Source organism: Acanthisitta chloris, unplaced genomic scaffold, assembly GCF_000695815.1.
Source record: "Acanthisitta chloris isolate BGI_N310 unplaced genomic scaffold, ASM69581v1 scaffold13504, whole genome shotgun sequence".
Taxonomy (NCBI): Eukaryota; Metazoa; Chordata; class Aves; order Passeriformes; family Acanthisittidae; genus Acanthisitta; species Acanthisitta chloris.
In genome coordinates, this window is record NW_008668844.1 from 1 (window position 1) to 15,464 (window position 15,464).

Consider the following 15,464-nt stretch of genomic DNA (forward strand, 5'->3'; position numbering starts at 1 on the left):
AGAGGGGAGAGCTGCAGCTCCGCAGAGAGAGGAGGAGATGGTCCCGCAGCTCATCACCCGCCCGGGCCGTGAGACCCCCGCGAGGGGCGTCCGAAGGGAATGTCCCAGAGTTTGCTCCTGGATGTGGCTCACTGAAGGCTAAAAATCCCGATTTAAACATAGTACTTGATGGAGAGTGCATCGGGCTCCCGGCAGCAGTGAGGGCTTTGGGAAAGTTCTCCAACTGCAGAGAGGATGGTTTTCTCTTTTGCTTTGCCTTGATTTTCCTCTCCTTTCTCTCTCTTCTTTTCCTCTTTCTCTTTTCTTCCCCTCTTTTCATTAAAAAACTAACAGTCAAACCCCATCCCTATGAACCTCCATTCAGGGCTACCTTTAGGTAGGATAATTGCTGCAGACCGAAGGGCTCTGTTTCTGTACACAATGAAATCTAACAGAGGCCTCCACATTAAACAGTGCCATGGCACTGCCCAACCCCGAAGATACCTGCCAGGCTTGGCTGGGCTTTTGCTGGCTCCTGTTGGTGTGAGGATTTGCATAGAGATCAGAGAAGCAGGAAGGGGAGATGGTAAAAAGCAACAGCTGTGCTGAGAGAGGTGTTGGTAGTGCCCTGGGCAGTCCTGGGGAGAGGTTTTGGGGCTGGGTGTTTGCTGAAGGAGGTTGGAGGTTGCCAGTGAAGGGATGGTTTACTTCTGCTTGGTTCCTTGCAGCTCCAGGATAATAGGATTTGTAAATAGGATGGCAAAGACTTGCTTCCAGTATCACTTTCTTACCCTGCTAGATGCAACCTACCCATGTTCACCCCCTGCTGACCCTGTGCCTTTGACTAATCCCCACCTGCTCCTCAGGGCCAGCATGACCAGCACTGAGCTTCTGCCCAGGAGGAAACTTTATTCTGAATAATAAGAGTGAAATAAGAGACATCAGAGACTTTGAACCAATTTCTCATGAGGAAAAATAAGATGTAGATGCAACCAGCTATGAAGCATGGGCATTAAGGTGAAATATCAGGTCCTTAGTTCAGTATTGGGATGGTTTTGGTGGGATCCTTGGATATATGTGATTGCTCTGCAAGGAGTTGAGCCAATATACAGTTCATTCGCTGCTTCCTCCTATTCATCCCTGTTCCAGCTCTGTGAACAGCATAAAAGGGAGGCAGCAATCAGTGAATCTGGGGGTGGGGAGGCAGGAGGAGCAGAGTTCAGGGTCTCTGGTGTCAGAAGGGACAGGCAGAGGTGCTGTGTGACAGAGCAGGCTGGCTGCAGGATGAAAGGTGCTGCCGAGAGGCTGTCAAAGCCCTGGGCCAACACTTTTCCCCTTCCTCCCTGGCAATGTGATATCATAGCCAGAACAAGGAGTGATGACCTGATGCCTGCAGATGTCGTTTGGACAGACACTGGGCTGGGAGAGCAGGGGGGCAGCGCTGGCAGGGAAGGAGCTATCCCCTCAGCCCCTCTAGCCAGGGGCACTGGCTTCAGCAGCAATTTTCACCTCTTTCTCCACACATCACCCCCTTGTTTACCAGCTCCTGCTCCCCACAGGCTCAGGGGAGCTTGCTGCCTGGCCCTAAAACACCCATGCCAAACCACACTGCTGTTTTAGTGCCCAGCAGTGTGACATGCAGTACAACAGCTGTTGTTTCCCACCACAGACACCAGAGACACAGAGCCTTGCCCAAAACATCCACACACCCACCTGTGCCTTCCCCCTCAGCCCTTTGCCCTCGTGCTGGATCACCAAGGCTTAGTGCACTGAGGCAGAGCAGGAACTTGCTCTCCTGTCTGCAGAACGTCCCTCCCTCACCCACTGTTGCTGTTTTGGGCCTGCTGACAAACACCCACAGTGCCAGGGGCTCCCCACTTGTCAGGACAGGACCTGGGACTGTGGGTGTGAGAATTAAAAGGGTGTCTTTGTAAGTTAAAAATAAAACTATTCCTTTTTGTGTGTGTGTCTTAACGCAGATTCCAAGGCTCTCAGCCCATAGCTGAGTGCTAGAAAACACACGGGGAGAAAGGTAGGTGGGAAAAGAGTGAGGGAGTGTGTGTGTCCATGAAGCAATGAGGGGGGAATGGTCCTTCACATATCCCACAGCTGGGCCTGAATTCAATCTCTTCCCCAGAGACTTGTGCTTTGTTCACTGTCCCCAAGACAAACCACACAGGGTCCAAATAAGTGCTCTTGGGGGCTAAACCCCCTTGCAAGACCCACAAGGGACTTGGTTGGACCAAGATTGCTCAAGGCCAAGTTGGATGGGGCACTGAGCAACCTGACCTAGTGAGTGACATCCCTGCCCATGGCAAGGGGTGGAACTAGATGATCTTCAAGGTCCCTTCCAACCCAAAACTGTCAGTGAATCCATTCTATGATTCTCTCACCAGACCATCATCTGCTGGAGGAGAACTCCTACTTTTTGGGTCCTAAACAAGCCCTAAGACATCTCCAATATATCAGCACCTCAAACTGCTGTGTGTAAGTGCATATCTGCCCCAGGTGAAGGGAGTAGTACTCATGCCAGGAGAGAGAGGCAAAGATTTCACTACTAAGAAAGCTGATGGTGATTTCCCATCACCACCTCAGGTAGCCAAAGGGAGGGGACAGTGGTGGCAGGTAGGGTGTGAGGAGCACATCATCCCATTGCTGCAGATGTGGAACTCCAGCACCCATGGGTGAGGATGAATCAATCCTTACAAACACCACTGTTGTTTTTTAAGATCCACCCAAAGCACGTGGAGACCACAGCCCTTGATTGCTCCTTCACACCACCAGCTCAGTCCACCCTGAGCTTAATAACACACATGGAGGTAAGGAGAAGCTGGAGGGGAAGGTTCAGCCACAGGAGATGTTTGGATCAACAACCTCCATCAGGTCACAGCTTTGGGATAGCAGAGTTGAGGGAGCTGTGCAGGCAAAGGAGAAAGGCACAAGTCCTGGTGGTAATTTGGCTACTTGGCTTGGACTGCAAAGTCCAACTTGCCTGGCCAAGGCAAGAGCTAGGGACAGACCTGGCTGGCAGGGGCTGTGCTCGGTAGTAAAGCAAAAGGATTTATCACAGAGCTCATTAGAAAACATCTGGGCTCAGCAAATGACCTGGAATGCGACTCTGCAGCGGGGCGCTCCGCGGGAATGTGAGCTCCCGCAGGGTGAGACTCGAGCCAGCTGTTTCCTCTAATCCCATCAGCCTTCCCTTCCTCAGGGGGCCGAAGGAGAAAGTCCCCTTCCCTCCCCTCGGTGACTGGGATTAGTGGTTTCTCTGTAGTGCTGTGCCAATGCCTTTTGGGGCCCTGGGGCACAGTAAAGCCCACACCCCTCCCACCTCTGAGCAAGTCCAAGTGTGTTTAATCACTTCATTTTCCACCTTGCCCAATCCCTCCCTGCTCCCAGGCGCTCCAGGCCCCTCTGTCCCTCCCTCCTTTGCTTCCCCAGCAACTCAGCTCATGCAAAACGCTTCTCCTATTCAGTTCACGTCTGCAGGGGCAGTTTGGAGCAGGGAGGGCTGTGCACAGGCTCTTGGGCTCCATGTGCAGGTGCCCTCTTGCCTCTGAGTTCAAACAGCTTCTTTCTTTCTGCTTCAAAACTAACCAGTTGCCTCCAAGTCCATTAAATCAGTTCAACTCCCTCCAGCAGGTTAAATCCCCTCTGATAACATCTTATTTCTCTGCTGCACAACTTCCCCCTGCTGCAAAATCACACAGAACCTCTTGCTAGATCAACTCTTTCTCTTGCAGGCCCCAGCCAAGCTCAGAGCCTCGTCACAATAGGTGCTTGTATGTGTTTAGACACAGTTCTGGCACCGAGGAGGCTACAAACTGTCAAGCAGCAGGACAAACTTAGAACATCCACATGTGTGTGCAGGGAACATTTTGCACATTACCAAGAGGAAACCAGCACCCGCCTGCAACGAGGTGACTCACAGAGCAACACTGCACTGCTCTCCATGGGAAAAGCCTCAGGCACAAACTCTCTGGCCTTGGAGAGAAGCACCCAAACTCAGAAGGCTGAAAGGGCTCAGTTCTGAAGGGAAGAGTCAGCATTTTTTAGCAGTAGGATAAGAGAGAAAGAATCTTTATGTATTTGAAAGTAGACAAAACTCCTCTGCTCCAGGTTCCACAGCTCCCAGGTAATTCTGCCAGTGGTAGGTAATTCTGAAAGTGATAAGGCAAATGTGATTCTTAAAGTGATAATGTGATTTTCATGGTGCATAAAATGAGAAATATGGGACCCTGAGAAATCTGCTTATTGCCTCCCTCTCCTCCTGCCCAGGTCCAGGATTGCGATGTCTGAGACTCTTATTGCAGTTGGTGAGGAATGGAATGAAACTGCCCAGAGTTGTTAGCTTATCCCTGCTTTCCTGACCATGCTGGACCAACTTTTCATCACTCTGGTTTTAATCCTGGCACCAGACACTGCCTCAGTGGCTGCTCCAATGCACGACAAGAGTTAAATGTGAAACCCTCACAGGCTCATCCGGTGCTCTGAGGAGTCACAGTGACCTTCCTTCTATCTGCCAACCTACCTCTACTTCTACCTAATATGGGTATGAAATCCACAACTTCACAGATAGCAAACCAGAGCCTCCCACAGTCATGTTGCCTGCTAGGATGCTCCCAGAGATTTCAAGAAATGATTTCTCAGGCCTTTAAAAGAACCCAGTGAACTCCCTTTCCCTGTTCTGTCTGAGCTGGTGCAAACAGCAGGACTATGTGGAATTCCCCATACAGGTATTCCAGTACACCTCCAGTCCCATCCCACTAACACTCCTGCAGCTCCAGCCCCAAGATTCCATCCATCATCCAAAGATGCATTTACTGACATACGAAACATCTCTCCACAGATTATCTACACAGCCATGTCATCTTCAGTGAGAATTAAACAAAAAATGGGCCCTGTGCCTGGAAAAAGGAGAGAGGGAAGCACACACCATCAGCCATTCCCTCAAACAAACCCAAGGAAAACAGTCCAGAAGGGAGGAGCTGAAGAACAAAGCAGCAATGATCAGCACAGAAATAGGTTGTCTTCCATCTGAGCTCTATGCCAGGGACATCTCCAGGGAGTGTCCCAGGAGCAGAGTCTTTGAGTTGAAAACATTCTGTCTTCAGTTCATCCTGGATTAAGCCATGGGACAGGGACCAGGAACACTGCAGGCAACCTTTGTGGCCTTACACGTTGGAGAGAATTTATGGCCAACAAGAACAGTTGGATCATCTGATCTGAATCCATGTGTGTTACAGGTCATTTGGTTTCACCCAGTCACTCCCAGGTGGAGCTCAGTAACTTGTATTTAAGAGATCAAGAGCTGGAAAAGCTTCCCATTCCTCTACTAGCTCATCCCAGTCCCTGTCTCTAGTTCAGTGCCTCACTGCTTGTCTGTGTGGGTCAAACTTCAGCCTTCAGCCCTTGTTTCTCATTGTGCCTCTCCCTGTTAGCAACAATCCCTTCAGTTCCTGGAGTTCCACAGCCCCCAATTCTTGCCACCTCCAGGTATGATCAGTGTGGACATAGAACTTCATGTTTGACTGTACCAAAATCTGTGTGGCTTCACTTTTTCATTTACATAGCATCCCACCAAGAGCAGTGATTTGTCTGTCACCATATTTTATCTTTACTTCCAGATAATTAAATCAAACACAAATCTCAAGCATTATCTGCCTCCTGAGGGAGGCACAGTGTCCACAGAGCCCACAGCAGCACTGCTTTGCAAATCATGGGGCCATCAGCACATGAAATGATTTTCTTCTCCTGTGGCCTCAACCTCTGAGTGTAGGAAATGGCTCACTCACAGCTCGTTCTCCCTTATTACAGAATCACTCAGGTTGGAAAAGACCTCCAAGATCATCCAGTCCAACCTGTGACCCATCACACACCTTATCAACTAGACCAGAGCACTAAGTGCCACATCCAGTTGTTTCTTGAACACCTCCAGGGATGGTGACTCACCTCCCTGGGCAGCTCCTTGCAATGCCTGACAGCCTTTTCCATGAAGAAATTCCTCCTGATGTCCAAGCTGAACCTCCCCTGGCACAGCTTGAAGCCATTCCCTCTTGTTCTGCTGCTTGTTCCCTGGGAGAAGAGGCTGATTCCCACCTGGCCATACCTTCTGTCAGGTAGAAAGGAGATAGAAAGTTACTGCTCTGTGCTACAGCACCTTGTCCTGGAGAGCAGCACAGGAGTTTGGCAACTGTCAGAGCTGGACTCCTAAATCCTCGGGGAACACATGGCTCAGGGGAATAGTAAAGGGTTTGGGTTAAGCTGTTAGTCACTACTAACAATTTCAAGTGCAGCACCGAGGGGGAGGAAGAACATCCTCTACAACCTCTAAAAAGAAACACACTCCTTCATACAACAGGAGATTTATGAACTGAATTTGAACTGATCAGGCCATGACCTCTTCCAGGAAGGGGCATCCACACCTAACCCAGAGCTGGAAGCTTTACAAGCACCACCAATAAAGACTAGAGATGAAGAGTGATTTATTAGTCACCAACAACTTTCTCAGTATCTTTATAAGCTCCAGGAGGTTGGTATCCAGCACCACGAGGCACATCCAGCTCTAACAGCCAGCACTGCTGCACAGCTAAGTGCTGACAGCCAGAAGTCACCAGAGAACAGAGATCCACAGCTGAATTTCCATAAACTGTGTTCCCATTTAGTTTCAGGCTCAGCTCAGCGTTTCACTGTGGGTGGGCTATAGGCTGGACTCTGTGAGCAGTGCACACACAGTATGTACTATGTACTGCATACAGCTGCCTGTGGGAGCTGCTGTGCCAAAATTTGCACCAGCCCCATTTCCAAAGGCAGGAGTGGGGTGGGAGACGAGGAGGAAGGCTGTTTCTTACTGTGGGATGTGTGTGGCAGGGAAGGAAGCAACAAATCCCTGCCAGCTCTGAGTGCAAGAAGGGTCAGCAGTGCCTCAAAGGTTCAGAACACTGCTGAAAATGGGGTTTTTCCTGCAGGTCCCTGACCAGGTGCCTTCCAGCTACAGCATCAACTGGACCTCGTGGTGCATCAGTACCACATCCAGCACAGTCACTTCAGTCCACTCCTGCCCCCAGGGTTTGCATTTGCAATCAAATCACCTTCGTGATTTGTGTTGTTCCAAAAACTCAGTGAGAACGCAAGAAAAATAGCTGGGAAAGGAGTTCCTTCTCCTTTGGAGAATCATCCATGTGAACCCTCTGGAGGAGCTGAGTTATGCCATCACTGCTGCTCCTGCTGCTGGAGAGAGACTTTGGACAAGGGTCTGGAGGGACAGGACACAGGGAATGGCTTCACACTGCCAGAGGGCAGGGATAGATGGGATGTTGGGAAGAAATTCCTCCTGTGAGGTGCTGAGTCACGGGCACAGGTTCCCAGAGAAGCTGTGGCTGCTCCATCCCTGGGAGTGTTCCAGGCCAGGCTGGATGGGACTTGGAGCAACCTGGGCTGGTGGAAGGTGTCCCTGCCCATGGTTCCCTGGTAGAACCAGTCTGTGATTCTATTGTACTGGAATGCTGTTGTCTCCTTGATATCCTCCCTCTACCTCAGTTTGTTCCCTGAGTTCATATTGAAGGCAGATTTACTAAGGAAGTGACAATCTTCTGGTGTTCTTCCTCACCCAGCAGTGTCTGTAAGATGCAAAGAACTGGGAATACATTGCAGTATTTTCTCTCCTTACTGGATTGAAATTTACACCAGAGTCAGTATTGAGGATCTCAGTGCTTTACCCCAACCCCGTAACAAAGTCTGGACAGTAAAACTGAATTCCTAACTCTGCAGAGATTTGCCCTGAAGAATTTGGGGCAATTTGAAGACAACAAATGGTGGCAGAACATCTCCTTCTGGAGTCTCCCAGACTGTGAAGTGGGCCCTGAGCCTCCACGACCACGAACAAGTGAAGAACCAGGCAGGAAGGATGAGCTGATGGACTCCAACCAGAGTCCTGGCTGCACACCACATTTCCTCCACCACTTATCCCTGACCTACAGCTTCTCCCATCCTTCAAGGGGGAATTACAAACCCTCCTACCTCCCTTGAGCCCATCTGTTTGGTTTGTAAGTCCTCCAGGGCAGAGGCTGGTTTTTATTTGTGTGCACAGCACCACATACAGCAGGTCCTGCTCTTGGCCAGGGCTCCAGGCATGAGTGAAACACAAAGCAATGACGATATCTTGATCAAACACGAACAACTCAGATAAACAATAGAAAAGCAGCTTGATAGTTTTTTTCCTGCTGTCTCTGCTTTTCCATGACTTGTTTATTCATCCCAAAGCCTCAGTAGACAGCTAATCAAGCTGTTAAAGAGGCAGATTTGTGGTCAGTCAAGCACTTGGGGAGTTGTTAAACGTTCAAAACCAGTTCTAGTCAGCAAACAGTTTTTTTTTTTTTTTGTTTCCCTTCTCCTAGATAGTGCTGTGGCTTCTTTGCTCATTGTCTACTCACCATTTTCCTACCACAACAGTGATACAACCTCTCTACTAACAGGTCTCACTGAGCCTGGGCAGGGACACCTGCCTTTTCCAGGTCTATCTCTGCAGTGTTTGGTGCTGATCCAAATCACAGCAGAGTTAGACGAAGCAATGATTTCAGCAGGCTGAAGAAAGAAGGAAAAATGTGATAGTTTCCAGATGAGTGTATTATACTAAATTTAACATGCCTTTTGGTACTTAGAGTTTCCACTTTTCCCCCTTCCATTTATGTAATTAGAAATCAAGCAGCAGGAAATCATTCCTATTCCAACCTCGGTCGGGCTCTCCGCAGAGGGAAACAAGAGACTTGTCCTCACAAGAAGATATTTTGCAAAACTTACATGGACAGGTTCAAAAATGGGTTTGGAATAACACATCTTTAATGAACTAAAGCCAAACAAATACAGACTCTTTGTGTGGTAGTGATAGTTGCTTATACATATACATATATATATCCAGACAGACAAGCAAGGCAGCTGTGAAAAAAAAGAACACCCCAAAAAATTCAGTTCTTACCCCATTTAAGCAATGACAAACTTCATTTCTACTTTTAAATTGTGCAGTTTTTCTACACTCACCATTTTGAATTCACATTGATGAGTAATAATATTCAGATTATTCTCACTCTAGCAAGAGAGGGAATCACATTGATGAGTAATAATATTCTGATTATTCTCACTCTAGCAACAGAGGACACAGTCTCCAACCAGGAGAGCTCCAGGGCCAGGAGAACCACCTGATCAGAGTGGATCAAAGTAAGGATTGACTCTGTGAAGTCCTGTCTGAGCTGCAGCAGTGTGAGAGCAGGAGAGCTCCTCACCAGGGACATGAATTAAGTGGCACAGCACTGACTAAAGCTTCTTGTGCATGTTGACAGTTGTTACATTCAGGGTTGCCACTGCTTTTGTGTCTCCTGGTTCTTACCCAGGCTGATGCTCTTCCCTCCAGTGGCTTCCCAGCCTGCAGCACACACACAGAGAACCCAATCAAAGCCCTTTCCAAACCACAGAGGAGCTGTGGCTCCAAAGTACATAGCTCAAATGAAGAATTGGGGCTGGATAAAATGATTCAAAATTGGGAAGAAAGGAAGATCTCCTGTTTTCAATGAGCTGTTTTGCCCTGACTGCTCAACGCAGTCCGGTGAGGGAGGAGGTGGAAAAACAAGGACATGCCGGAGCAATGGTCCTGGATGGTATCATGCTCTGACAGTCTTAATGCTGCTCTGGCACCAAAGCTGTTTTGTTTCACAAGTCCTTTGCTCTAGGCAAAGCTCCTCAGTGTCTGCTGACTCTGGGCACAGCTCAACATGTTTCTCCAGTGTGCAAAATCCACACACAAGTGCCCAGGACTACTGCAGCACCCACACCACAGCTCAGGCCCCTAAGAGAAGGAGTTCCTCCAGCCCTCTGCACTCCCCTCAGTCCATTCCCTTCCTTTCCTGGCATGGCTTAAAAACCAAACATTGCACAACTTGTTTTCCTTTGTGTTTCTCTTTCTGGAGAGGAGGTTTTTGTCACTCTGTCAGCACTCACCATGCAGAACAGGCTTTCAATAAAGGCAGGTTCCATGTCCATCTATACCATTCCCTTTCTATCTGGAGACACTCCTTGTGCTACACAGACAACACACAGCAAATGTGGGACAAAGAGGTCCTTGAGGGTCAACTCCATAGCTAGAAAACTGTGCTGAGTGAAGAAGCAGTGAAGAACCTCTTGAGCCAGGAGAAGAGCAGCAGACAACACACCAACAAGTCATCACAAGGACTGGGGGTAGATGTAAAGTAAAAAGGAGCACTTGGAACAGTGTTTTGCCAAGGTAATAAAGAGCTTTAAATATCTGTGCCCCATTCCCAGACACTGAAACCTCTGCGTTCTCCTGGGGAAAAGGGTGAAAAAACAATCAGACTCAAAGGTAAGCTGAGAGCCAGATGGCATGAGGAGCTGTTTACCTCACCCACTATCCTGGGAAGTTTACAAACCAGGGTCACTCCATGACCCAAAGCTCCAAGAGCCAACACTGACTTGCTGCATCAGTCACACAGTTTGGATTTACCCTTTTGGACTGTGCCTCTTCCGAGAGGACAAAAATTCCAGTTTTCAAGGGCTGTACAAACAGGACATAGGAGTATTTATATTCCTCTCCAAACACCAGCACAAGCAGCAGGGGGCTAGAGGGTGATTTATGAGGTGGGAATGCTCCTTTGAAGTGGCTGTTGGCCGGGGGCTGCCTCAGGAGTGGGGAGGAACACACGACGGATGCTGTGCTGAAGAGCTCTCCCAGTGACTTTGGCCCAGGTGGTCACAGCTGTTAGGTACTGAAGTTCTCTCCTTCCATTCTCTCTCTCTCTCTCACCCACAGACAAAGTGAACACACCAGAGAAGGCCATTTTCCTTTTATTTATTTCCCAGAAGAGCTCTCCCTTGCGCTTTTCAGACACGATACAAAACAAGCAACAGAACTTTGTTTCCTAGACAGAAACAGTTTGTTGGAGTATAAAGAGTTACTGGTGATCGGTACTGAACAACGTTGGCTTATTCCAGGGGCACTTCAGTATTCCTGAGGAATAATCATTGATTTCTCCTTCCTTCCCACTGGGATAGTCTTAGTCATTAGTCACTGTTCCTGTAAAGCAAGAAGGCTTAGATTATTGAAAAGCCACTTGGGTTCCTTACCTGGAAGGTGCTGCAGGATGGAAAGCAAGTTCTGGAGCTTAGTAACCTTTCCAGAAGGTACACCAACATTTTCAGCCTCTGCTAGAGCAAGTTGTGTGTGGAGAGATTCAGCAGCAGAACCATGCCATGTTTTCATGTATAACCTTCCCTCCTGGTAAACTGGATCCTCCAAAAAAACCAACATTATTGTTCAAGTTACCTCTTCACAGACTGAAGAGAAACCAGACAGAAATCAAAGCCACTAAAGGGCAGGAGGAAAGGCTGCAGTTGCCTTCTTGTTTACTTGCACATCAATGTAATCCATCACAGCCCAGGGCTGTGGGGCTCTGAGTGATCAATACAGGCTAAAGAACCAGAAAAATATGGTGTTTTCCATTTTGCACTGAATTGAGCCTGTGTAACTCACAGCCACAGCATCTGAAGCCTTGAAATAATTGCTACATGCTGACTTTCAACTCTGCTGAAGTCACAGGGAAATCCCCTTGGTCAAATCACTTTAGAAGCCTCAGACTCTGGTGAGCATAAATTAGAGCTTTGCTGCATTTTAAGCAGTCTCTTGGTCTGCCTGAATGGCTCCTGCTCTGCTGTTAAGAGTTTCAGGATCACATTGCTGACCCAAAGGATGAGCAGTGAGATGATCCAAGTTTCAGTCAGAACAGCTGCAGAGTCACTTTGTGATCCCCTGATTACTAAGTATCGTGAAGGTTTTGTGTCCTCTCTCATTCTCACTCAGAATTCAGACCTTGATCCTGAAGAATCAAGAATCCCAACTTGGTAAAGCCCCACATAACCTGCTCTGACCTCACAGCTGACCCCCATGACCTCCACAAAGTCCTTTTCAGCTCGAGTTATCCTGTGATCCTGTGAACTTGACAGGCTCAGGAAACTAGAAATCATTCCAGCCAAGTTAATCTGTTACGTTTCTCTCTCTCAATGAAGCTGTTTTCTTGCAGGATCTCTCATGTTGACAAGTTCACATTTGAGCAGAACTCAATTTTGTAAGGAAGTCCTACAGCAATTAGTTACAACAAATTTTCTAAGAAAAAACCAGATGAGTGATAATGCCACAATATTTTCCACGCTCCTCACCAACAGGAATGAAATAATTCTGTTGTAATAACCCTGGAGCCTTTATCCATGACACGACAGCTTGGAGGGAATTAATGACATTAACCATTCCATGGCTCCATCCACACTCTCCCTCCTCCCTCAGCTTGCTCAGCCTCTTGTGCCAGGGAAAGCCATGGAGACAGTGCACTGGAAACTATTTGTCTAGCCTTGTGTGCCATGCAGGCAGTTGTGCTGCTTCTGTGAAGTGTCCTCTCAATTACCTCATGCTCCCAAGGACCACCCTTGCTCCAGAGCACAGATTAGTCCCTAATCCCAACAAAATCCCTTACCAGGCTGAGCTGACAGTCAGTTTTGTGCTGCCCAACATCCCTAGGAACATCCTTGAATGAATTATGCTTTCTCAGAGCATGTCTGTGGCTTCACACGTGATAAATGTCCTGTTGACATGTCATTCCAGCTGCTTTTTGGGGAGTATTACCCTCAGGATGGTGTGGAAAGCTAACACATCTTCACGTTAACAAATGTGGCCAGAAGAGTCACACACAGACTTTTGAATCTGGGCAATGCTCTCTCAGCTGTATCCAAGTCACAGTTTCTCTATATTGCTCTCCAAGGTATTTTATTCCCAAGGAGCTGTTGGAGAATCTTGTTTCCCTTTCTTAACAGGCAGCTGGAGAACACATTTGTAAGCAGGTATGCCTGGTAGGGCTGCAGAAGGCAAAGTTCACCTACAGTAAATCTAAGGACTGAGCTCAACTTCCAGCTCTGGATGCACCAGGAGCAGCCTAAAAACACCTCCAGGCCTCCTTCATCAGGCAGATGAGTGATCCAGGAGCAGTTTGTGCACTCTGTGTACTTCAGGAACAGCTCCTGGCAGAGTATTTTCCCTCAGCACTTCCTGAAGTAACTGTAAATATGTCCTGGTGGATGTCTCTCCTCTGGTCTCATTGCAATGACTGTGCACTGTTGGCACTTTGTGAGCTCACAAATGGTTCCACAAATGATCAGTGCTAAGGCTGAACTCACTGAAATGATCTTCTTCAAAACTGCTGAAAGTGTACAACGTTTTCTGACTAATTACTACATCACTATACAGCCAAACAAGCCACAAAACTTACAAGTGATCAGTGTTCTCATGTTGAAAAAAAAAAGCCCCAAACCCTACGGGAGATCAAAGCTCTGCTTACACAGGCAGATCTACCTTAAGTGCCTGACATGACTTTCAGTTTCTTCCCAGCTCATCTCTTTCAAACTCTGAAGAATCTTAGTATTTGTCTAGTTTCTCTGCTTTTCTGACCTGTATTTTTATTACAAGTGTTTTCAGAGCGGGGGAAAATCATAGAATCAACCAGGTTGAAACCCTACGGGAGATCAAAGCTCTGCTTACACAGGCAGATCTACCTTAAGTGCCTGACATGACTTTCAGTTTCTTCCCAGCTCATCTCTTTCAAACTCTGAAGAATCTTAGTATTTGTCTAGTTTCTCTGCTTTTCTGACCTGTATTTTTATTACAAGTGTTTTCAGAGCGGGGGAAAATCATAGAATCAACCAGGTTGGAAAAGACCTCCAAGACAAGATAGTCCAACCCTCCCGTGGTCACTAGACCATGGCACTAAGTGCGACATCTAGTCTCATCTTCAAAACCTCCAGGGATGGTGAATCCACCACCTCCCTGGGCAGCACATTCCAATGCCTGAGCACTCTCTCCAGAAAAAACCTCTTCCTAATAGCCAACCTAACCCTCCCCTGGCAGAGCTTGAGTCTGTGCCCTCTTGTCCTACCTGGAGGCTCTGTTAAGCTAATTCCATTCCATTCAGCTCATTCAGTTTATGGTTAAACACAGTTATTAAAGTTATTAAAAACGTCTGAGGGGTGAGGGAACTAATCCTGCTCTGGCAACACAAGTTTCTTCTTCCTAGTTCTCCTCTGGGAAGAGAATACCCATTGAAATGGATGTGGTAACTCATAAACAGTTACTGACATAAACTGACTTTGATACTTACTTTTACAAATTTACCATGAAGAAGATATGGAGACTGGAAGTCATGTTGACAATTGGAATAAGCCATTCCTAACCCCATCCCTGACCCAAAAGTGATAGGCCATGTCTTTCCTGTGGGGGAGGCAAGAGGAGAGGAGAAGTTAAAAGTCAAGTTTGGTATCTATCAGCACCAAGAATAAGTTACTAAAAGATCTCTCTAGGCATTTCCAAGTTCTGCAATCCTAAACTGAGCTACAAACCAGGCACTGCAGAAGAACAAGAGTTAACAGTAAGACATCACACTTGGAATTTAACAGAGCAACCTCTGAGTTCAGTGTCTTACTGAAAACCATTACCAAAGCAGAGCTGAAGAAGAACTAAGATCAGTTTTAAAGCCCTGGCAAGAGTGGCATAAACTGATGTCTAGACACATGGCTCCAGTGACTTGGCTCAGGGTTTCCTGCAATTCCAGGATCTGGGCTGAGCACGGGAGGAGCTCAGAGAGGCACTGTGGGGAATAACCTTGTTACACAACAGCTGGACATTCAGGGAACTCCATTTCAACTGGAAAGACAGGACAGGTAATGAAGGAATGGGTCTAAGGTGCTAATGAAGTTTTCTCGGGTTTAAATTGGGGAATCAGGGAGAGAGGTGACTGCAGAGCACTTACTTTTGAAGAAGATGACTGAGAAAACAATTCCTAATCCAAATCCAGCACCTGTGAGAAGAAAAGCAGGGAGTGAGGACTAAGATAATGCAGAGTCATAAAAAATTATTTAGTTCTTTACAGGATTTCTTTGTTCCAATTCAGAAAGATCAGACTGTATCTGACACCAAACAAAGTGTTGTCAAACAGCAACTCTGAAACACACAGTTCTTGGTTTCTCAGCACTAATTCAGACTAGAATCCCAACATAACAAGTCCATTATCAGAAAGATTTGGGAAACAAAACCAGACTCTCATCCCAGGGAAAGTTCCTGAATTTCTGTCACCATCTACAACGTGGAATGAAGATTTATTTGGCTCGTTGTCAGCGAAGGAGAAACACTTAAACGAAAACTTATTGTGTCCTTGAGCTTTAGGTTGTGCAGATGAATATCTCGTTGTGTTTCCTTTATCTCACTGCTTTAACTGCTTCAATGTGTGTCCTGAGGGCAGCAAACTTTGAAGCTTTGTGTTACCCTATACCTTACAAAAGAAAGCTCTAGGCTGCTTATCTTTCACATCCACAACATTCATTATGGAGCATATTTAAACACATTAGGAATGAAGCACTTTTCACATCCTTCTACTATATATAGA

General features: G+C 47.2%; 1 protein-coding gene across 1 annotated transcript; it reads right to left on the bottom strand.

Moving 5' to 3' along the window:
- Positions 1 to 10,816: 10,816 nt before the first annotated feature.
- Positions 10,817 to 14,879, bottom strand: MINOS1 (mitochondrial inner membrane organizing system 1; the record flags this gene model as incomplete). Its single annotated transcript, XM_009073105.1, has 3 exons — positions 10,817 to 11,059; positions 14,184 to 14,293; positions 14,832 to 14,879. Coding segments are annotated over 3 exons (167 nt in total), but the record flags the coding sequence as incomplete, so codon positions are not given.
- Positions 14,880 to 15,464: the final 585 nt, after the last annotated feature.